The sequence below is a fragment of the Argopecten irradians genome, chromosome 13 (assembly GCF_041381155.1).
Source record: "Argopecten irradians isolate NY chromosome 13, Ai_NY, whole genome shotgun sequence".
NCBI lineage: Eukaryota > Metazoa > Mollusca > Bivalvia > Pectinida > Pectinidae > Argopecten > Argopecten irradians.
Genome location: NC_091146.1, coordinates 33,638,839 through 33,663,876, shown reverse-complemented (window position 1 = coordinate 33,663,876; position 25,038 = coordinate 33,638,839). Strand labels below are relative to the sequence as shown.

Here is a 25,038-nt window from a genome sequence, read left to right as displayed (position 1 = left end):
CTTAGAAAATGATCCGTTTCATTTTCATGTTAAGTTTGATATACAGTAACGGTATATCATATTGACTTGATGTGATTTAGCATAACCAGGTACTATGGCCATCATTCTTCTTGTAATCAGCATGCTCATCAGATAACCCCTTTGACATTTGTCAAATAAAAACATATCTAATGTGAAAATTAAGGACCTTCGATGTGGTCGCTATGGTGTTATATTGCCCTTGAAGAATCTAAACTATGGAATGATGCATTGATTCACCATCCTCATAACAATACCAGTAATCATAATACAATGTAATTATCATACATTTCTTGTTTTCTAGGTGGTCCTCCTGTCGGGGAGCTCGTTCAGCAGCCAGCTCAAGTCACTCCCAAAGTAAGTTTCACAGGTGAAAAGTAGGATAAAATAAAGCAATATTGAGCATGCTAGTTATTAACTAGTAGCTAATTTAATGTGGCTATCATTTTGCCAGTACATGACTATCATATTGCAGGATCCAGTTTAATAAATATGTAACTAGTTATGTAGCAAGATATTGCAATAAAGAAATATTGGCAGTAATCCGTGGTCCGTGGTCCGTGGTCCGTGGTCCGTCCGTCCTTCCGTCCGTCCGTTAACAATTTTGTTACTGCTATTTCTCAGAAAGTACTGAAAGGGTATTTCATTAGGGCCCTAGTTGTGCATATTGCATTTTTGGTACCGATCACTTTACAAGATGGCCCGACTGGAAGCCATCTTGGATTTTGACAATGAAGTTTGTTACCGCTATTTCTCAGAAAGTACTGAAGGGATCTCACTCAAATTTTTACATGTAGATTCCCCTAGGAGTCTTGTTGTGCGTATTGCATTTTGGGACCAATCGATTAACAAGATGGCCGACAGGTCGCCATCTTGGATTTTGACAATTGAAGTTTGTTACCGCTATTTCTCAGAATGTACTGAAGGGATCTGTCTCAAATTTCATGTGCAGGTTCCCCTAGGTCCCTGGTTATGCATATTGCATTTTGTTACCGATCAGTTTACAAGATGGCCGACAGGAAGCCATCTTGGATTTTGACAATGAAGTTTGTTACCGCTATTTCTCAGAAAGTACTAGAGGGATCTCTCTTAAATTTTACATGTAAGTTTCTCTAGTGTCTTGTTGTGCATATTACATTTTGGGACCAATCGGTCAACAAGATGGCCGACAGGACGCCATCTTGGATTTTGACAATTGAAGATTGTGTTACCACTATTTCTCAAAAAGTATTGAAGGGATCTGTCTCACATTTTATGTGCATGGTACCCTAGGTCCCTGGTTATGGATATTGCATTTTGGAACCGATCGGTGAACAAGATGGCCGACAGGAAGCTATCTTGGATTTTGACAATGAAGTTTGTTACCACTATTTCTCAGAAAGTACTGAAGGGATCTGTCTCAAATTGCATTTGCAGGTTCCCCTAGGGGTCTAGTTGTGCATATTGTTGGACTGATTGATGAACAAGATGGCCGATAGGCCACCAATTTTGGATTTTGATAGTTGTAGCTCGATACCACTATTGCTCAGAAAAGTACTGAAGTGATCTGTCTCAAATTTTATATGTAAGTTCCCCTAGGACCTTATTTGTGCATATTGCATTTTCGGACTGATCAGTCAAAAAGATGGCCGACAGGTAGCCATCTTGGATTTTGATAATTGAAGTTTGTTACTCAGAAAGTACTCAAAGGATCTTTCTCAAATTTCATATGTAGTAATATATACAGCTGTATGAAAAGTTTGAAAAGCAGGAAAAAGATCCCTCTTTTGTTTGTCAGACATAGATCATTCTTTGGTGGGCACCAAGATCCCTCTGGTATTTCAGTACAATATTACATGTATGAAAAAAATAAGTTTGTATTTAGACAGGTATGTTTATTTAAGGTTTCTGATATTTGTTATATAACTGAATTATACTTAAGTAAATTTTTTTTTTAATTTCACAGATATCCATTCCGACCTTTTACCCCAAATAGGTGAGTCTTCTCAACTATACACATTTGTATTTACAATATGATAGTAAATGTACAGACTGAAGATTTAAAGATATAAACTATTTTTACAGTAATAAAAATGTTTCTCGACTCATTACTATGATTTCATATTATGACAATTTCAGTAACACACTAACTTTTATCAGCTGTTTTGTCTTTTTGTATTATTAGACACAACTGTTAATAGGGTCAAGACAGAAAAAGACAAAAAATTCATACAGACCAGAGCGTACCATGATGCTCAAGAGAAGCTCCGAATGAACAGAGTCTTAGTGATCAAGGGGAACACGGGGGACGGGAAAACGTCTACCGCATTCCAACTTTTAAATTGGCTACTGGAGGAGGAGCAGTGTAGAAAACCACTTCAGCTTCATGAAATTAGGGATCTGAAGTTACTGGCTCCACATTCTGATCTTGTTTGTATTATTGATGACATATTTGGTGAGATATTTGAGATATTGGTAGATCGGAAGTGCAAGGAGTGGAACAAGAGGCTGAAAAATGTAGAAACACTTTTTGCCAATAAACAAAACCAGACAAATATCCTGATTATCACAATTCGAAATGAAATATTTAATGTTTTGGAAGAAAAATCTCTAGGGACAGTTTTTTTACGGAAGACAACATTATTGATCTGAGCTCAAATAAGTACAAAATCAAGGGTGAAAAACAAAAACTATTAGCAATGTACACGCCAACAAATCTGACATGGACAGAGGAAGAAGAGGAAAAAATTGTAGGTTATGCAACTCATATTGGATTCCCTCAATGTTGTCAGCTTTTCTATAATTCCGCTGAATTACAGAAAAAAACGAGCAGAATTTTTTCGAGAAACCAGTTAAATTTTTTTATACAAGCTCTGTCAAATTTACCAGAATGTTCTGCCATTCTGTTTCTCTTCCTCAATGATGGGGAAATAAAGGTAAATGATCTTGACCCAAATGCTGATAAAGTAAACAAAAACATTGTTAGAACAAGCATTTAGGATTAAACTGGTTAATAGTGAAGGAAAGGACAAAAAAGGGAGTATGAGGAGAAAGTAGATTTTGTAAGAGAGAGTTTAGATAAGCTATTAGGATTTTTGGTAAGGAAGGAGAAATATAGGTCTGGTGGAGGAAGTGTACAGATTTCATCATGATTCTATATATGTCACAGTAGCTCTGTTGTATGGAAAGAAAACACCTGTCGGCTACATAAAACATTGTCCAAGAAATAGCACTCAGTTATCTAAGGACTGTAAAAACATCTACAGACATGGTTGTCATATCACCTGGTCATTACAATGATTTGTCGTGTGAACGTTTGCTCCGAGAGTTTGAGAGTGTGGTGGAGACGTATCGTTTATCTTACTGTGATTGGTTCTCTAGATGTGTGGAAAGTTCGTGTATTTGTTGAGAATTTGACAAGTTTTGACAAGAAAAAGGTAATAAACTCAACTTATTGAATAAAGCATGTGATTCTGGATCAGCTGAATTAGCTTTGTATCTATTGAAAAAAGGTGTGAAACCTGACGAGGACACAGATTGGTGGAGATTGATTTACAATGAGGTTTATAGTGTCATTGAGTGAGGGAGATCTAGATATTCTGGTAGTTTTGACAGAGCTTCTATGAAAAATTGAACCGGTTTCTCAAAAAAATATGCTCGCTTTTCCTGCAATTCAGCAGAATTATAGAAAAGCTGACAACATTGAGGGAATCCAATATGAGGTGCATAACCTACAATTTTTTTCTCTTCTTCCTCTGTCCATGTCAGATTTGTTGGTGTGTACATTGCTAATAGATTTTGTTTTTCACCCTTGATTTTGTACTCATTTGAGCTTAGATCAATAATGTTGTCTTTCGTAAAAACTGTCCCTCGAGAGTTTTTTGCCAAAACATTAAATATTTCATTTCGAATTGTGATAATTAAATAATTTGTCTGGTTTTGTTTACAAACAAAAAGTGTTTCTACATTTTTAAGCCTTTTGTTCCACTCTTGTACATCAAGTCTACCAATGTCTCTCTCTCCAAATATGTCATCAATAATACAAGCAAGATCAGAATTTGGAGCCAGTAAATCCAATTTCTCAATTTTATGAAGCTGAAGTGGCGTTCTGCACTGCTGCTCCTCCTCCATTAGCAACAATGTATCAAGTTGAAATGCAGTAGACGTTTTGCCGTCCCCGTGTTCCCCTTGATCACTAAAACTCTGTTCTTTCGGAGCTTCTCTTGAGCATCATGGTAAGCTTTGGTCGGCATGAATTGTATTTCTTTTTCTTTTTCTGTCTTGATCATGCTAATAGTTGTTTCTAATAATAGAACAAAAATGACAAAACAGCTCATAAAAATACTGAAATTATCACATATAAAATTGTATTGTTGAGTCAAGGTTACTTTTATTACTCTCCTAATACTGTTAATATCTTTACATCCTCACACTGTACTAACATATTATAGTAAATACATCAATGAATAAGCTTTATGAACATATAGTAAATACCTCAAAGGATAAGCTGAGAAGACTCACCTATCATAGGTAAAAGGTCAGAATGGATCTCTGTAAAATAAATAAAGAAAAAAAAACATTTCACATAAGAATAATTCATTTATATATTATGCATTTATGTCCCCGGTGACAGTGTGATATGAAGGTTTCTTTACCTGAAGGTGTAATATTTACTGAGGGCTTACCAGAGGGAAATATTGCATCTGAGAGTAAATAAACCTTCATATTCCACTGCCACCGGGGACACAAATTGTTTATTATACCGAAAATTCACGATTTGCTACTCTGGGTTAAATTTACTTAAATTTGCGATGAGAAAAAAATGACATTTTACGCTTCGTCCGTGCTGTCATTGTTTGTACAATCGGAAGGGGAAATAAACTCCGTGTGAAAGACGGGCGGTCACCATAGGGGCCCGCGCCCCAGAGAAATACTATGTTTTTTTCCCCTGTCGTGTAATGCGTTTCAACTCATCACAGATACTGTTATAAACATGAGGTATAATAAACTCTCTTATTTTTTCAAAAAACTTGTCTTGTCTACGATATTGTTTAGAGTACTCTGTTTCAATACCAAAGATATCTACCGTATTCAACCAAATATGCGTCCAGGGCAGTTAAAATGAACGAGAGGCTCAGAGCACCTCATCACCCACCTGGTACTAAGCAAAGCCATAACTACAGAGTTTTGATTTTATTAGCTAAACGCCGTATTAACAGCCAGGGTCAGGATGTGCCAGCTTTGTTTGTGGAGGTAAGCCATCGTACACAGAGAAAAACCACGGACTAGCAGTCAGTACCTGACAAATGCCAAACATGGGATTAAAACTCGTGACCCAGAGGTGCAACGTGGAGGGCTTGTGGTATTATGTCAAGACATCTTAACCACTCAGCCACCATGTAAAAGTATAGCCTATTAGATTTTATCACATAACTGACCCGTCCAGCCATGCCATACGGCCATGTCATAAATATCGTAAGGCACATGTGTAATAACACTATTGTGACGTCACAGGTAGTTTTGACGTCATAATATTTATATGACGTCGACGTCGCATGGATGTCTCAGTAGACGAAAAGTCACATCCGAGCCGGATTTCTTCTGTTTTATATAGAGACAAAACTAAAAGCTTTACTTATTTTTCTCTTAATAAAAGTAATGTGTTAATAGAATATTACACACGTGACTATGTAATATGAAATTTATCAAACTCGTGTATAATTTTGATGTCACTAGCCTATAGGCTCGTGGCATATCAAATTAGTGAACTCATTTGATAATTTTCATATTATATAGCCACTCATGTAAGATAATCTATTTAAGATTTTCTTTTTAAGTAATTTTTAACAGACCTAACTACTACTAGCCCAGGGCCAAAATTTACACAACTGTTCCCTTTCCAACAAAGATGTTTTTGGCCAAATTTGGCTACAATCCATGCAGAACTCTATGACTATTAGCAGAATAATTTACCTTTAATTCCACAATTTGACTCCATGTTTCCTGCCCCAGGGTGGTCAGAGTCAAGATTTATATAAACACTGTTCCCCTTCCCCCAAGCTTGTTCCTGCATGGCCAAACTAACTAGGTGGTCAAAGCCAAGATTTATACAAACACTGTTCCCCTTCCCCAAGCATGTTCCTGGCCAAACTAGTAATACAATCCATGTAGAACTATATGACTAGTAGCAATTTCAAAAATTCACCTCTATTATCCCTATTGGGCCCCACCACTCCTGCCCCTGGGCAAATCCATGAAGAACTGCTAATTATAGCGCTCAGCATACAGAAAATAGGACAACTGGTTCGCCCGTTGTCAGTATAATGTGACCGGGTTTGGTGTATTGCTCGGTGTCTTCAGCATGCTTCAGTGATATAAAAAGGGTACGAGTTCCACTTTACAAGAAGACACAACACAATACTGCAGCCTCCCAAAACATGCACTTCATACAATATACACGCTACACACCACATACATGGGAGGCAGTTCTTATATGACCCTGGCTGTTAATAAGAATGTTAATTAATCAAACAAACAAACAAACAAAATGTAGATTTAAGCCTAATAGTAATTTAAAGGAAATGTTGGCGGACGGACTGATAGACGATGGATGCTGCATCAAGATATAACCACACTTGTCCTTCTGGACTGGTGAGCTAAAAATCCCTTGTTTTTATGATTAATGCATATATTTCTGTATTACAATATCTAGCCATATGACTAGTTACATTACATTATTTCTGTATTACAATATCTTGCCATATGACTAGTAACATTACATTACATTGTTTATGTATTACAATATCCTGCCATATGACTAGTTACATTACATTATTTCTGTATTACAATATCTAGCCATATGACTAGTTATATTACATTATTTCTGTATTACAATATCTTGCCATTATGACTAGTAACATTACATTACATTATTTCTGTATTACAATATCTTGCTATATGACTAGTAACATTACATTACATTACATTAACTACTAGTTAATAATGCATGCTCAATATCGCTTTATTATATCCAAATTTTCACCTGTGAAACTTACTTTGGGAGTGTGACTTGAACTACCTGCAGTTTGATCGGAAACAGGAGGACCACCTAGAAAACAAGAAACATGTTATGATTCTCAGATTCATAGAATTATTGTACATGAACATGTTTCGTATTTAGACCAACCAATTATATATATTTCATAAATTACAGTATGGACCTATACAATGGCCAAGTGCAAAGCCTTATATCCTTATTTTAGATTCTTTAAGGGCGACATACCACCACAGCGACCAAATTACAAATCCTTAAACTTATATTTGATATGTAGATTCTTTGAAAAGTGTCAAAAAGATTATCTTATGTTCATGTTAATTACAGAAGAATAACCGATGGCCATAGTACATAGTACACCACCATGCAGAGTGAAATGTTTAGACAATGGACAAATACAATATCAGCCTGGTTGTGATGTCACAAAAGAAATATTGACTTGGCGTTTCTTACAAAAACAACATCAGGTCGATATTCTATATCAAACTGAACATGACAATGTACTAGCTCATGAGAATAGTTGAGCCTATCTAGCTAGTATATATCAATAAGTCAGTAAAGCTTTATCCAGTACAAACAAATTATACGACCCCTACTGGTCCCCACCTGTTATTACATTGACCTTAATCTATTCTTAGTAAGTGACATTAGTAGTTGACCTTTTGAATCCAACATCAACCCAGAGATGTGTTACCTCATAAAATACCATTGCATGACGTTTCAACAAAATTTATCACTAAATTCAGAAGTTATAATCTGAAAACCATCATCCAGAAAGAAAGACCGGCGGACGGACAGAGAGACAGACAGACTGACACTAACACTATAATAGTCCTCTCCAGTTTTACAGACATAGAAATTATAATAAATAAGGTTGGTTTGGTTTTATTAGTTTAACGTCCTATTAATAGCCAAGGTCATATAAGGACGTGCCAGGTTTGTTGTTGGAGGAAAGCCGAAGTACCTTGAGAAAAGGTCTCTGCTGATCAAGTCTCTGCTGATCAAGTCTCAGCTGATCAAGTTTCTACTGGTCAACTCTTTGTTGATTAAGTATCTACAGATCGAGTCTCTGCTAAACAAGTCTCTGCTGAGTGATAAAGACTCTGCTGGTCAAGTATGCTGATAAAGTTTCTGTTGGTCAAGTCTCTGCTAATCAAGTCTCTACCGGTCAAGTCTCTGCTGGTCAAGTCTCAGTGATCAAATATGTTGACCAAGTCTCTCTGGTCAAGTCTCAGCTGATCAAGTCTCTGCTGGTCAAGTATGCTGATGAAGTTTCTGTGGTCAAGTTCCTACTGACCAAGTCTCTGCTGATCAAGTATGCTGACCAAGTTTCTGTTGGTCAAGTCTTTACCTGATCAAGTCTCTGCTGAGTGAATAAGTCTCTGCTGATCAAGACTCTGCAGGTCAAGTCTACTGATTAAGTCTGTACTGATCAAGTCTTTACTGGTCAAGTCTCTGTAGATCAAGTCTCTGCTGAGTGATGAAGTCTCTGCTGGTCAAGTATGCTGATCAAGTTTCTGTTAAGCGATTAAGTCTGTACTGAACAAGTCTCTACTTGTCAAGTCTATACTGATGGAGTCTTTGCTGAACATGTCTCTGCTGAGTGATCAAGTCTCTGCAGGTCAATTCTCAACTGATCAAGTCTCTACAGATCAAGTCTCTGTTGAATAGGTCTCTCTGCTGAGTGATAAAGTTTCTACTGGTCAAGTATGCTGATCAAATTTCTGTTGATCAAGTCTCGTCTGATTAAGTTGCTGCTGAGTGATAAAGTCTCTGCACATAAAGTCTCTCTGGTCAAGTCTCTGCTGATCAAGTATCTTCTGGCAAAGTCTCTCCGGTCAAGTATGCTGATCAAGTTTCTGTTGGTCAAGACTCTGCTTGTCAAGTCCCTACAGATCAAGTTTCTGCTGGTCAAGTCTCTCTGGTCAAGTATGCTGATCAAGTTTCTGGTGGTCTAGTCTCTGCTGATCAAGTCTCTGTGAAGTGATCAGGTCTACTGACTAAGTCTCTGTTGGTCAATCCTCTGCTGGTCAAGTCCTTACTGATCAAGTTTGCTGTCTCTGCTGATTAAGTTTGCTGTGTGATAAAGGCTCATCTGATTAAGTGTCTACTGAGTGACCAAGCCTCTACCAATCTAGTATCTATTGTTCAAGTCTCTGCTGATCAAGTCTCTGCTAGTCAAGTACCTATTGACCAAGTCTGCTGATTAAGTCTCTGCTGATTGATAAAGTCTCTGCTTGTTAGGTCTCTCTGGTCAAGTATGCTGATCAAGTCTCTTTTAGGCCAAGCCTCTGCCGATCAAGTTTGTGGGTCAAGTCCCTATTGCTCAAGTTTATGATGATCAAGTTTTCTGAAGGTCAAGCTTCTGCTGAACAAGTCTGCGGGTCAAGTCCCTATTTATCAAGTTTCTACTGATCAAGTTTCTCTGGTCAGGTCTCTGCTGATCAAAGTTCTACTGACCAAGTCTGCTGATTAAGTCTCTGTTTATTGATCAAGTTTCTGCTGGTCAGATCTCTCTGGTCAAGTATGCTGATCAATTTTATATAGGTCAAGCTTCTGCTGAACAAGTCTGCGGGTCAAGTCCCTATTTATCAAGTTTCTACTGATCAAGTTTCTCTGGTCAGGTCTCTGCTGATCAAAGTTCTACTTACCAAGTCTGCTGATTAAGTCTCTGTTTATTGATCAAGTCTGCGGGTCAGGTCCCTTTTGACCAAGTTTCTGCTGATTAAGTTCCTGCTGATCAAGTCTCTCTCATCAAGTATGCTGGTAAAGTCTCTGTTGGTCAAGTTTCTGTTGATCAAGTCTCCCATGATCAAGTTTCCACTGGTCAAGTCTCTGCTGATCTAGTCTCTGCTGATAGAGTCTACTGGTCAAGTCACTGCTGGTTAAGTGTTTCTGGTCAAGTGTGGCGATCAATTTTCTATTGGTGATGCCTCTGATGGTGAAGTCTCTGCTGATCAAGACTCAGCTGATAAAGTTTCTACTGGTCAAGTCTCTACTGGTCAAGTCTCTCTGGTCAAGTATGCTAATCAAGTTTCTGTTGATAAAGCCTTGGTCAAGTCTCTACTGGTCAAGTCTCTCTGGTCTTAGTTGATTAAGTTTCTGCGGGGAGATTAAGTCTCTGCTGATCAAGTATACTGGTCAAGTCTCTCTGGTCAAGTATGCTGATCAGGTTTCTGTAGATCAAGCCTCTACTGATCAAGTATCTGCTGGTCAAGTCTTTACTGATCAAGTATCTGCTGATCAAGTCTGTGCAGGTCAAATCTCTGCTGGTCAAGTATCTCTGGTCAAGAATGCTGATCAAGTTACTTGTTCTGCTGGTTAAGTCTCTGCTTGTGCCGATCAAGTATCTACTGGTCAAGTCTCTACTTCTGCTGGTCAAGTCTCTGCTTCTGCTGGTCAAGTCTCTACTCATCAAGTCTCTGCTTCTGCTGGTCAAGTCTCTACCGATCGAGTCTCTGCTGGTCAAGTCTCTACTGACCAAGTCTGCTGGTCAAGTCTCTGCTGGTCAAATCTCTACTGATCAAGTTACTTCTGGTCAAGTCTATTCTGATCAAATCTCTTCTGATCAAGTCTCTGCTGGACAAGTCTCTAATGGTCAAAGCTCTACTGATAAAGTCTGGTGATCAAGTCTCTTGTTCTGCTGGTCAAGCCTGCTTCTGCTGATCAAGTCTCTACTGGTCAAATCTCTACTGATCAAGTCACTGCTGGTCAAGTCTATTCTGATCAAGTCTCTGCTTCTGCTGAACAAGTCTCTACTGGTCAAAGCTTTACTGATCAAATCTCTACTGGTCTAGTCTCTGCTGATGAAGTCTCTGCTGATCAAGAGATCAATTTGAAAAGCAGTAGTTGATCTATTCAATATATTGGTTGTCTCAGGCCATACGACCAATGCTAGTATTAAGTATTTTTCAGCTGATAACATTCAGTTTCAATATAACTAATATAGTAATTGATATGAATTTCCAAATTTGGAAGCTTGTTAGTGTTTCTCAATCGTGACCTTCAAATGTGCACTGACCGAGAGAAACAAAGGGAAGCAACTCTGTCAATTTTTCTCCACGTCTTGAGAATATATTCTTATTACGTATACTATAGGTACATGTATTTCTTATCATCTTTGACATAGAATATGTCAGTGTCCAATATTTTCAGTTTGAATGGTTTTCTGTGATTGAACTATTCGTGTTGTAGCAATTTGAATTCACACAGAAAATTATATTGAATGATGGCGGGAATATTTTGTAGGAAGATTGTGTCATCAGATGGTGTTAGTAAATTGTTGGAATAATTGAACCAATCAGATTGCTAGGATTGTTGTCAATTTCCATAGCATAAGGCTTTGCAGTACTGTAAGTATGCTAAAGCCTAATAACACACCTGAATTTAACTGCTGGATACACTCCTGCTCCGTTCGCAATCGTTTCGCTGGTGATAGACCTACAAGAAAGGCAGAGTTAAAACTATTATAGTCAATTATTTGCCCATGTGTGTATACATTAATATTAATATAATATATGTATATATATATATGCCGAGATATGGAAACAATCAATGTAAAATTAATGAAATATGAGAAATCCTGTCTATGAACTTTGTATAAGGGTTAGAAATTATGTATAAAAGTCCCTGATATGTTATATATTATAATGTGCAGGGACAGTGATTTGGACAGTTACATGGACCGACAAGATAGACAGGGAGTTGGACAGGCGGACAACATTATTACTTTAGGACACAAGAAATTATTATTGAGGTATACAATTAATTAATGTCAGCCAATTAGATGAAGAAATCATAATTTTAAAATTTGTGTGATGCAAAGCTTACCTGCGTTCAGGATATCTCTAATCTCTTGTTCTTCTCTTCTCACATAAGAAGCCAATTTTTTATTAACTTTTTCTAATCGTTCGGTAAAATATTCATAGTGTCCAATGCTGATGTTTTCGTTTTTCTCGAGCTTTTCAAATAGCTCGTGAACAGTTGTAATGTTGATTAAGTCTTTTGGCGCGCGGGGACAATCCTTAAATAGATCTATCAATGACTGAAAGTCGTCTTCCACTATCTGTACACTCAGATGGTAGACAAGATCATTATGTTTGGAAATGACTTCCTCATTGATATCCTCTCTCCTGGTCTCTCGCTTGGCTGCCATTTTGAAGTGTTAATTTAAATCTGTAACAGAAAAACATCAATAACCGAATAAGTTATACAGTAAGTAGGTTAGGTACACCAGAAATCTTGGCACATAATTTATGCAAAAATAACTTCTTCTTAGAGTGATTTTTCAGGGTATTTTGGGAAAAAAGTTTTTGTATCAAATTGGGAATTTTCAATCGCAAAAGAGCAGTTTTGGGGAAATGTTACCCATTACTAAACATGGTATTATATGTAATTAGATATTGTAAAACAGTAAACTGTTTCATTTTATCAAAAGGTGACGACCATCGAAACAGTTTCAGAGTAGTTTGTTTTAGATTAGACAAGGAGGGGAGAGATTTCCGGATTTTATTTGTTTTTCATCGATTTGATTTTGGAATTTTTCATTGTACTTGGGAAAACAATAGGGGGTATGGCATTGGGAATGGGGTCGTTTACCGGCCCCAGTTATATAAGGAGAAAAAATCACTGTCTTACACTTGATTCAAATCTTTGTTTTTGTCTAACCAGTCGCATCGTGTAGTGGTTAAGCCATTTTTGTTCCAAGGTCAGAGTTGAGATCTAGAGGTTACCTACAAATCAAAACCGAAGTGATCCACTAAGATTGTATTGTCTGACAGATACACTAATATTGAAATGCAGTCTAGTAATTTGATTGTTTCCACGCATGTGATGCAGTCATTTGTACGATTAGAAAATTGTCTTTAAAAGTCTTGCAATTCTGTTTTATGTGAAAATACATTGTTTGCACAACTTGTGTATTTCTTTTCCAAACATCTTATTGCTAATTAGCAAACAAGAGGCCCAATGGGCCTTAACAGTCATCTGACTGTTAATACAACATATAGTAGAACTGAAATACACAGTAAGTATGTATGTTTTCACAATTGTAACATATTTTACCCCCTGTGACCTTGAATGAAGGTCAATGTCATTCATTTCAACAATGTTGATAGCACTTTATTAAAGCATGCTACAGGCCAACTATCAGTACCCAGGGTCTTAGTTATATACTGTACAAGAAGTTATATAATGATCAAAGCCTCTTTGATCCAAGTGACTTTAAATGAAGGTCAAGGTCATACATTTAAAACAAACTTGGTAGCCCTTCATCCCAGCGTGTCACAGGGCCAATATCAGGTCTCTAGGCCTCTGGAATACCCTGGGCTTTTCGGTTATAGAGACGAAGTCGTTTAAATGAATAGTTTACGCACAGCGGACGGCGCACGGGGCATGACGACGGACGGTGCATAATGACAATAGGTCATCTTGACCCTTCGGGAAAATTTAGCAAAATTTAGCCGATTTTACCCATTTTGGCCCCTTTCACAGCATCCTGGGAGGTGAGGGCCCTATAATTCACAATTTCGTTTGGACTGATGTCTTAGAAGGGTTTTTTGCAAACTTTAACTGAATTTGTTTCATTAATTTTGGAGAAGTAGAAAATATAAGTTGTTTACGGACACGACGGACGACACACGACAACTGACAAATGGAAATTACAATTGGTCACTTGAGACTTCGTCTCAGGTGACCTAAAATGATGAAATTGAATATTTTACATCATAATAAATTACAATTATTTGTAAGAACCAAGGTCATAACAGAAAGTTATTTGTTTGTTTTTAATTTCATAAAATAAAACATTTCTGTGTAATTTCATTCGATATAACTGTATTTCTATTATAACAAATAGACTGAAAATTTAGGAAAGTGAAATCATATTTAAAATTTGAGTTATAATCAGTTTAATACCACTTGTCGCAGCAACAGGAACCAATGGTTGTTCTTGTTAGATGTCACACGATGTTATGGTTCAAAATGTCTTGTTTACTTCTAAAGTAAGGTATCACTGGCCACCATACCAAAACAATCTTACAAATCAGCTACCTGTAAAACATAAAGGTAAAAGTGAGTAAAACTTTAAATCAGCTAAATGACTATCCATGATAATTTAGGGGTTAATATCACTGTCACTAAGCCACCCCTGGAATACATGTATGCCATAACAATCATGGCTCTGGGTGAAAGTACCGATGAGACAAGTAGTAGTTTGGTCCTTGAATAACAGTACACTGTAGTTGACTATGTGGCTTTGAAGTTTAGTCGTCACTCTCTCTTCAAAGCAGGTCTACTCAAGCCTGTGATTGGTCAGGTTTGTCCTCCTGATCATGAACTGCGTTCGGTTTTTCTATACGACATACAATGATATACATTTGTATTCTAGGGGTTGATATGACGACAGTGATAGTAACCCCTTGAGTAATTGTATCAAGATTACTAAAAGAGTACACTTTTTGGTATATATATATATATATATATATGACTTGGGAAACTAGTTTTGAAAAAAAATACAGTAAAACCTTTATTAAGACCACCCAGGGATCTGAGCAAAAGTGGACTCAGTAGTAAGGTTATAGGGTTAATATTTCTAAGTGATTTCAGTTGACATTTCATAAATGCATAGCATCGCCGGTTATTGGAATATTTTTTATCAAGATAAGACGTCTTGACAATATAGTATTGTTGTGAGGTCATGTAATTGTTCTGTTCGTGAAGGCTGCCTTGCCCTACTGGATAATATTAACATAATTTTATATGAGCCTGTCAATTCAGTGAATAGGGATTTCTCTCATACTTCATAGGGATATCAAGTGGTTGCTCGGAAAATGATTACATCTTACACAGGGGCTTTCAGACAGCTTACACACGTGACGTCATCAATACATGTGGTGTGTAACCACTGCGTGCACTGTCAATGACATCATCAATTTTGTCACATAACGAAGTTCCTGTGATAGTGGCACAATGAAAAAGCTGGAAAGCAAGTAAAATTTCATATTTTTTCTACTAAGTGTGGGAGAAAAATAACATAAACATGGATCTGTCAACCCTGAGATATCCATGTCCACTTGACAGACCCATGTAAGATTATATTTATCTCTTTTTCAAGTGAAAGATTTTGGCTGGCCAGCGCTAGGCTTGTGCCGAGTGTTTATATAATACATGTATACACCAATATCATTTCACGAGGGTTGATATATCCTTGTCAATCTGACCATGTTTGTTTTTATCTATTTTAGCATTTTATCCACCCGAAACACACTTTATCCATCCGCTTTCACTTTACAAGTATGATCAGCGTGTTGAGGGGTGTAACAATACTTCACACTATCGATATATTGTGATTGTATGCCTCTCAAATAGATCAATCGATGGCAAATTCAATAAGCCGATAACAATCGCTGATAGAATGCCAATTCAGCTATCGAGTTTCAATTGTAATCTAGTCAGACATTTTTTTTTCTGTAGCTTGGACTAAAATGATTTACACACAGAAGAGGGCGAAATGAAAACCCCATGAATATTAGCAACTACAGTAACAATCACAATATAATGTCACTTTTCCCATGTTATATCAGAGATTTAAATAGTAGGGATAAGAAGGTACCTCATAGCCTTACTTAACGACGCCCGCAGCGGAAGCTTTCCCAGAGTGCATCGCTTGTCTAAATAACAGCCGAGTACAGTCTAACAACGCCATATTGAAACTACGCTTCGTCCGATGATGCGATCTAAGTATAACTCAGGAGATGAACAGAAAAAAACCCAAATAGCTTAAAGTTTGCTCTTTATTGAAAATATTATTTATTTAATTAATCCATCACATTTTCATAATTGTAGAGGTGTTACACTAAATAAACGTAATGTTAACTGTGAATTTCCGGAACACATCTAGTATAGCGGACCCCATTTTTTCCGCGAAATATCACGAGTTTATTGACGGCGACCTGTATATATAGAGACCGCGTGAGCGGGCGGTCAAAAATTAAAAATATGGGTTTTTATGCAAAAAAATGTTAAAATTTGAGCTTACCGTGTCCTTTTTTGGTTAAAAACTGAAGTTTTCAACAAAGTTTTTAACTAAGGATCATGCGGAAAACATTGTAGAGTGTACGAGAAAAAAATTTGGGATTTCGTTTTGGTTGTCAGCCGAGCACGCGCTGAACACATGCGCAATGAGTGATTTTACGGACTTTGATTTTATTTGTAAACACAAGTACACGTGTAGTTTACGATGGTGACGATTCGAATGAAGGATATATGACAGAAATAATGAAAACGTGGCAATATCCATCCACTGGCTTATTGAAATTGGATCATTTTTCAGTTTGTCAGGTAAATATTGCTCAACAGAGGAAAATTTGGCATGGAAAAGACAGCGAATCAGTGTTCACATGTGCTGGCCATGGTCCAAACATTATCGAAGATCACATTGAGGCCAAAGTTCCTTTCAAACGTCCTAGAATTGTTTTTTAAATATTTAAAATGCTACAAAAACAGTTAAGATGAGTTCAAGATGTAAAATTGAGTTGGTTTTTTTTCTTTTCTCGGGGGTTTCACCCCCGTACCCCCGTCGACTCTTCGAAGCGGTGATTCAAAATGGCGACATATTTACATGATCCGTAGCAACCTCATGCGCACTGATTATTATGTTTCTAAACTTCCGGGGTCCGCTATACTAGAAACTTCCCATTTATTTAAATATCTGGCTTTACCAAGCAATCTTTTTACTAAAGCCGAATTGAATTTAAATGGTTACTCATTAAATTTATATGTGTCGTATTTTTTCATTCTCATGAATCAAGAACAGCTTTTATAATATGTCATTAATCACCAAAATTTTCGAACGCTTTGATCATTACTTACAGAACTTTCAATGCATAGGTTTTAATTTCACAGTTTCTCATAAAAAAACAACACAGAAATATATATACATGCATGCGATGAGCGTCTCTAATGCAATTATGAGATACTTTTCTATGTTTATTGGTTTGTAGTCAAATATGCCGTACACAGCTTCATGGGCTAACACTATGATAACTCGCCTCCAGCTATAGTGCGTAGACTCACGGCTTGGTCTCGTGGTAACTTTTCATCCGTTACGATAACAATAGGTGTGTACGTGATATGGCCAGAACAGCCCTAGTTACTTATCCCAATTATATTTAAATCTCTGGTTATATACATACAATCAAAAAGCAAACATCGACATTGTTCTCGACCATGATCAGTGATGTCAGCCAGATTTAGCGGTGCTACCGGACCTGACAGTGAAAATATACCCTGGACTGAAAATTTAATTATCTTAAAAGCTTGCTTATATAATTAACTTCTAAACTTCTAATCATAACAGCCCTGGCCGGATGGAAGATTTCTGACAGTTGCTATATATATGGTCGTCATGCTGGGAAGGGCCCAAAGGGTACAGGCAGATTATGATTATTTGGCCCTACCCATACAAGGAACACGGAAGTTTAATTTAGTTAATTGAAAAAATACTATAGCGTAATCATAGTTACATGTATAATGTACAAGTTTAACGATTGCTGTCCTAAGCTGACTGATCCGACGGATATTTACCTGTTGATTCCGGGATATTTAGTCGATATTTTTGTCAGTGCGATCCACTACATGACTGCAGGAGGTACAATAATGGGTACGTACATCCTCATACGGGGACTTGTTGGTTTGACAACGCCTTGACACAGCGGAAGTTACGTATATCATATTATAGCTAGCGTTCCATTAGTTGATCGTACCAGTTGTATCGGTACGGTTGTACCATAAACATAAACATATAATGTATATATGTTTCTGGTTGTACCGAAACGGCACAAAGGTTCGTTTTGAAATGTATTATGGATATCTATAAAATCAGTTTATAAGTTTTAGGAAATATTTAAAGATCTACTGAGCAAGTTACTGCTTACATGTTACTTTAATTATCTGTACTGTACCACAGGGACCTGGCACAAAAAATTAACCAACAGTATTACATGTACATATATAATATTATAGTATTTTATATATATATATATGTGTGTGTATACTGTTGGTTAAAATTTGTTGCGCCAGGTCCCTGTGTACTGTACTGAGTACATGTACATGTATGATGTACATAGTATTAATGTATACATGGCCGTTTTCGATTATATGTATATGCGGTTTGACTGGTTGGTTCGAATGGCTGTTCGACACCCACTGTCAACATTGGTTTTTGGTCATTTCGTCCATTTCGAGGTAAGCATATAAGAATATTAATCGCTGATCCAAGTCAAATTTGTGCGAAAATTGTCATTTTGTACGGGTATTTTCACACAACAATAGCATAGATGACAAAACACAGTAACGAGAATTTTAGAGAGAGAAAATCTAATTTTGCACCAAAAGGGGTCGTGTACCAAATGGGGTAGGTTAACGTTACTAGCGAAGCGGTCGTATATATACATGTAGCTATATAGGTTTTCACTACTAAGCCGTTTGGCTGTGATATCTTCTGATTCTCCCGTTCTAGAGACGTAAATAATGTCTGCTCGTACTAACTAAGGACGTATAGGCCTATGAGAAGAATAATTCACACTGGGTTTTTGGCAAGTTCAGCACAGGAGCTTTTGTGTTTGTGCACTGACCGTGACGTTGGGCGACGACTGATTTTCCTCAGATATCCGCCGCCGCAACCCTTTGATGTAACTTGCGGGTGCGAGGGTTACCGTCTTACTTTCTGAAGGGTGCTGTCATTTCATGAGCTGTGAAAATTTAAGACATTTCTTCTAAATCGTCCGTCCTTAAAGCAAGTACTTAAGGCTGTGAAATTTATTTAACTTTACATCGGTGTTTCGTTTGACTCGATAAGACAAGTTGTTGAAAAAAATGTTTTTTTTTTTTTTATTTCCGGTTCATAGGCGTCTCGCGTGGTTTTTAGTAGTGTAAAGAGACAGCGACAAATCCTTCTCATTTATAAATCCTTGTACTTACTATGTATATGTATACATGAATTTAATCCATAAATTCACTAAATTCACTCAGATAGTGCCCCAGCCCTCTCCGGGGTTCCCCAGGGGACAGTGGTCGGCCCACTTCTCTTTCTCGTATACATGAACGATATAGTATATATACACTCAGTTTCATGTAGGATTAAATTATTAGCTGATGATTGCCTCCTCTACACAGAAATCTTTTCACTGCAAGACTGTCAGAAACTGGACAATGATCTAGAAGTCACTGGAAGATCGGGAAGATAAATGGCAAATGTAATTTAATACCAAGAAGTGTGCTGTTACATGTATTAACATCTTTAGGAAGAAAAGCCATGTTAAATTTAATTACACACTTTACAATGAAATTTTAGATAATGTAGAATCTCGGTCACCATCAAATATGACCTAAATTGGAACAAACACATTCAAACCATAACAAAAAATGCCAACAAAACTTTAGGATTCCTTAGACGCAATATGTCATCATGCACAAGGAAAGTAAAATCAGCTACATACACCACACTTGTAAGACCATCTCATGCTATATATTATATATGCTATCATATATATATGTAACTTCGCGAAGTTGATATATAAAGTGTTCGGTTAAAAATTTGTGTCTTGTCCCCTGTGCTCTACCCCAACCCTGAATCAATCCAGGCGTCCAAATCCGTGCATGCACGCGCCAATACACCGTAAAAATACTATATATGCATATTGCAAAAAATGTTGTTCGTTTTGCAACAAATTTTCCTTCAATTTCAAGTGAAAGTAGAAATTATTTGTAGATTTTTTATATAGCATTTGCATATAATTTCCCGTAGATCTATATAGCTATGATTTTAAGGTAGCTTTATATTTTTGGAAAAACACATGCCATAATTTTCTAACATGTCTTATTTTCTTGCTATTTTTTCATGCAGATTTCAAATATGTGAAGAAATATGGGTGCTCTCGAACAACGTTTTGCGATATTTGAGCTTGAAATATATACTTTCTGTGCAAATTTGCTGACCATGTTAGAAAAAGTGAGATATTTATGTTAAATTATCTATATTTCACTTAGAATTGTAGATTTATGAAATATGGATAGCGAACAATCAAGTTTGTGCTGAGGAATCGTTTTTTTCACACAAAAAAAAATGTTTTCAAGATATTTTGCAAAAACTTGAAAAGGAGCAAATATTAAATTTATATGTACAACATTTTTGTTAACCTGTATGCAAGTATTCATTTGAAAACGATGTAAATGATGAACGTGTCAGTAAGATGCATTTCTATACTTACCATGATATTACCTTCATAACTTTATCGCATTTATATATCTAGATCTTTTCAGCCTATTCAATATTCTCAGTGTGTTAGGCCTATAGGGCCTAATCGGTGTCGTCTGCTGCGAGCTAGCGAGGTGTTCCGAAAACATTCGAGAGTCTCCGAAAGTCGTGTGTTGACTGAATTACCTGCTTTAGCTTAGTAGGCTAGGCTGCGCTCTTTGATACTTATAAATCGTAATTTTAGATAGACTAGAATATTAGTGCCCGTAGTAGTCTTTTCCACTCTCCGCTTGACTTCGCCCGGAAAAGTATTTAAGAGCGCAGCCTAGCGGAGAAAATTGTACCAAGGTAAGTAATATAGTCTATAATTTTAGAAGGACTTATACATTTATGATATACCTGTCTTTCATATATTTATGAAATTAAATATATTGATTAAAACTTTAGTAAATTCCATGAACTATTTTATAATGACAAAACAGTGTGTGATATACATTAGGTTCCCATTGTCTATAACCGAAACATATATACATAAAGATTGGAAACTCCTTCTTTGTCTTTGTTGACAGGCGGGACCTCCAGTTTATAGGCATTTTCCCTTGGCTAACTACGTTTAAATGTATTCTTTTATAATGATATGTCTGCATCAATACAAAGTTTTAACATTATATCATGGTTTGATGTGATCAGTTTTCCCGACTGATATTATTTAATAAGATTTTTGAAAGCATGAAAATCATTCATTTTACCTGCTTTTTCGAAAATCATACATTCGAAACCGGAAGTGCATTTTGTTTCATTAATTTATATATAAGTTAAAATATTATTTTTTCAACCAAAATCGTACTCAAACCATCTGAAAATTACTGAACATTTATTATATATCAAAGCTATTCTGCTGTATTTAACTATTTAAGAGTTTATTAAAAAAAACCTAAGCATATACAGAGTTACATCTGCCGATCGTAAAAATGGTGGCGTTGCCAATCTCTATGTATATATGTTACTGGTGTGTGGTACACGTGTGTTCATTTGCACTTTAAATATACTCATGTCAGATGTGTGGTACTTACTATTCCATGTCAGTTACATTTCAGTTACCCACATCTAGTGACACAGTTACCCACTGTCGCGATCATAACATGGGGGTCAGGTACCTTCCAAATGGTCAAATTTACATAGCTATTTTCTTCTTAGATACAGAGATACAGTTGAGCGCCACGCTTCAAAAATTAGTTATTTTATCTAATAAACACATGTACAAAATGTAGTTGTCAGCACGGTCAGCATTAGCCTACACACATATTCCGTCTTTGCATATTACAGAATTAGCTCCCCTGCGGGAAGGAATGATTGTTACGTCATTATTTTGTGAGCGCAATTTACGTCGCTTTCTCCGAAAAGTATGACGTTACGCTCGCAAACACATGACGTCACAATTAATACCTACCCGCAAGGGCAGATAACTCTGTAATATGCAAATACAGAATAAACTGAGGCATGCGAAATCTGACCTAGATCAGCAGTCACCATGCTTGTAGAGCATAACTACAGTTACCCACATCCGGTTGCGTACCGAGACCACAATTGATTTAGCTATATGTTTCATTGGAACATTAAAATTCATGATCAATTCCTAAAATTCCTTTGACAAGTTTCCAACTAACTTGGTCAAGGTCAATATGCGAGGGGCAAATTCTGAAAGTTTCAATCCAGCATGATCGGCATTTTCTCAGGATATCTGCCAGCATGCACCAATTATATACATCCACTTTTTTCACAGGATCATTGAGCAAAAAACACACCTGGACAATAAATTGCACTATATTAGTTAAATTGATATATATATATACTACGAATCTACATTATGTTTGGTGGCAAATACCACGTTCACAGGGACATGCTGCAGGTTTTCATAAAATGCATAAATTTCTGAATCGACTTCATTTTGAAACTGGAAGCGTATAATTGTGGTCTTATTCTACGATAATGTTTCGTAGGTCACAGTCAATTCAGTTTTTCAAATCAGCACATGCGCACGCCGATAGGCCGTGGTAGCTATTATATGCACTTGGCTTAAAGATGCTATCAATACAGTATAGTTCGTTTTCAACAAATTTTTCATCAATCTCGCGTGAAAGAAGAAATTATTTGCAGATTCATTTAATAAGCTCATAACATTTGTATACAATATCTCATACATGTAGTAACTTGTAGTTATGATTTTAACGTTTTAACGATATTTCACGTTACATTTTTATACATTTCAATTAGGCTTGTAGATGTGTGAAAAAATAACAAAAATAATTCATGTTCAAGAATCGTTGCGAAACGTTTTCAGGATATTGGGCAAAAAGGAGCAATTCATTTACAACTTTATATCAAAAATGCATGCATTCATTTGAAACGACGTAGATCTACCGATTATGAGGTATTTGTTAGGTTTTCAATGTCAGTAAGATCTATTACATAGTTACCATGATGTTACCTTTGTAAAGTTACATGTATAACGTTTGTTTATCCAGATCTTTTCAGCCTAGTCAATATTCACAGTTTGTGAAAACGACGCCTTGTGTGGTCTCTGATCATCCGATGCCGTCTGCCTGAGCTTGCGGGGTATTTAGACCTGATTACCTGCCGTAGTTTTTCTTCTCTCCGCTAGGCTTCACTCTGAAAATACTCAATTTCCGTCAGTCTTCGGAAATATATATCTCCGAGGGGATACTATTAGTATTATGCGCGCAGCCTAGCGGAGAGAATTGGTACTAAGACAGGTATTACACTCCAGCGAGGTGTTTCGAAACTTAACATTGCGAAGGACTCAGTCGTTTATGATAAAATATTTTCTGAGATTTAGATTGCATACATGTACTGTCTAACTCACTGGTTATACGTTAAGTTTACAATTCCAAACGTGTGTGACTATTCAGATCTATTTATATACTTATGATATCATTTTTATATATGTATTACGTTTGTCAGCATACTAGCAGGAACAAACATGTACATACATTGAAATAGAGATTAAAAACTGTTTGACTTGATTTATTTTTCAGTGATTTTTGCATGAATATAAAGTTTAAACACTATATAATTATACCACGTTCTGAATTATATGATTTGTTGTCGGTTTATAACTTGATTGAAAAATATGAAAATCTCGGAAATCATACATTCAAAATCTCTTATTGTCATATAAATTTTTTTCCCAAAAATCTCAGTCAAATCATCTGAAAATTATTGGTCTTCAAGGGTTGCAAATCCCTCTAATTCATTATGTTTCTTGATTTGACAAAATGATGCCATTTTTGTTATCATCCGATGTCGTGTGCTGCGAGCTAGCGACGAGTTTCAACAGTGGTCGAACATGCATGTGTAAATTCCGAAAAAAGCGATCGCCAAAGCGAAATGTTTGTTTGGAAAAAACACAGTATGCATGTGACCAAGGTAAAGTTTTCGACCTTTTCACGATTACGATCGCGAAAGTTGTCACAAAATATGTAATATATATTTATACACTAACCTTTGATATTAATTTATAATTTTTCGGAAATTACACTTATAATTCCCCGAACATAGATCGAATCAGTGCAGTAGTACTCTCTATGGCCAATACTCTCGCAAACTGTTTGAATAATTAACTCGTAGATCATTTTTCACTTACAGTTTACGAATATTTCCTCCATTTGATTATGCAATAATTCAAAGTACTTCTAAGAGAAAGCATTCGAATTTTAGAAAACAGAATAAACACCGATTATTAACAGCACCCTTGGACACGGTACTGTATGGCTTTTAGTGAGAGGACTGTTAGCGATTTTGGTTTTATATGACTCTATGTATTGTTGGATTAATCTTTTTTGTCTGTTAGTAAGACCCTTTCCGCACATATGGATAACTTGGATAAAGGAGTTATTGGCCAAGGAGTTGCGAAGATTTTAATAGCATCATTAACAGTATACAAGAGCACTGTTCTGAAAATCACATTTGTAAAAAAATCGTTAGTAAGAGCATTTAAAAAGCAAAATAATTTTTAAATTATTCCAGAGGAAATAAGCCTCCATGGAATGCATAAAATCTAGTATGTAAAAACTGTGGTATTCATGTACACAGACGTGATTCGGCATCCCTCAAAACCGCAATGTACAAATGCAATTTTCACTGAAATCAGACAAGATCTTAATGTTATACAATGAGATGCCATGGAACTTAAAAATAATCCCACACAAGACAATCTAAACTGACTGTATTTTTGTTATCATTAGTAGTAGTGTATTGGGAATAATTGTAGTTTTATATAATTTTTTTGTCATTTTTTTATCGATGTGTTCCAATTAAAATGAAAACTGAAACGTTAAAATGAAAATTAGTGATAATTTAGATGTACCTTCTATATCAATACGGTATATCAATGAAACAAAATAATTTCATTTTCTAAGAAATTTTCAACATCAAAGTACACCTCGAATTGCATACAAACTCGGATTGAAATTATGCAAATATCACTTAATACACATTATGAGGTATCTTGAGTCATATCTTACGTTAACAATTAGCAATAACTAATAAAGGTTTTAGATATATCCCCGTGTGTACTTTTATTGTTATTTTGCATTCGTTTTAAGTGTGATTAAGATTACAATTAAATTGAATTTAAATTGCATGTTGTCATTAATTAATTTTGTCTTAATATATTATACTGAGCACTGGTATATACATCTAATATGATGAA

At 36.2% G+C, this 25,038-nt stretch overlaps 2 protein-coding genes and 1 pseudogene across 7 annotated transcripts in view; 2 read left to right on the top strand and 1 right to left on the bottom strand.

Annotated features, from left to right (window-relative positions):
* The window catches only part of LOC138306390 (uncharacterized), a 256,651-nt gene extending 256,088 nt beyond the window's left edge, over window positions 1–563 (top strand). For all 6 annotated transcript variants that reach the window (XM_069246838.1, XM_069246837.1, XM_069246835.1 and 3 more), the window contains one exon: window positions 323–563. In XM_069246838.1, coding sequence (XP_069102939.1) covers window positions 323–399 — 77 coding nt within the window. In that variant the 3' untranslated portion in view covers window positions 400–563. The remainder of the gene's footprint in view (window positions 1–322) is intronic.
* Window positions 564–715: 152 nt separating this feature from the next.
* On the top strand, window positions 716–3,580 carry LOC138306551 (uncharacterized; annotated as a pseudogene).
* Window positions 3,581–4,127: 547 nt separating this feature from the next.
* LOC138306549 (uncharacterized) lies at window positions 4,128–17,769 on the bottom strand. The gene is made up of 7 exons (XM_069246995.1): window positions 17,636–17,769; window positions 13,967–14,101; window positions 11,882–12,226; window positions 11,432–11,491; window positions 7,040–7,105; window positions 4,519–4,548; window positions 4,128–4,300 (listed from the first exon to the last, which is right to left on the bottom strand). The coding sequence occupies exons 3-7, from the start codon at window positions 12,204–12,206 to the stop codon at window positions 4,128–4,130; spliced, it is 654 nt and encodes a 217-aa protein (XP_069103096.1). The 5' UTR covers window positions 12,207–12,226; window positions 13,967–14,101; window positions 17,636–17,769.
* Window positions 17,770–25,038: the final 7,269 nt, after the last annotated feature.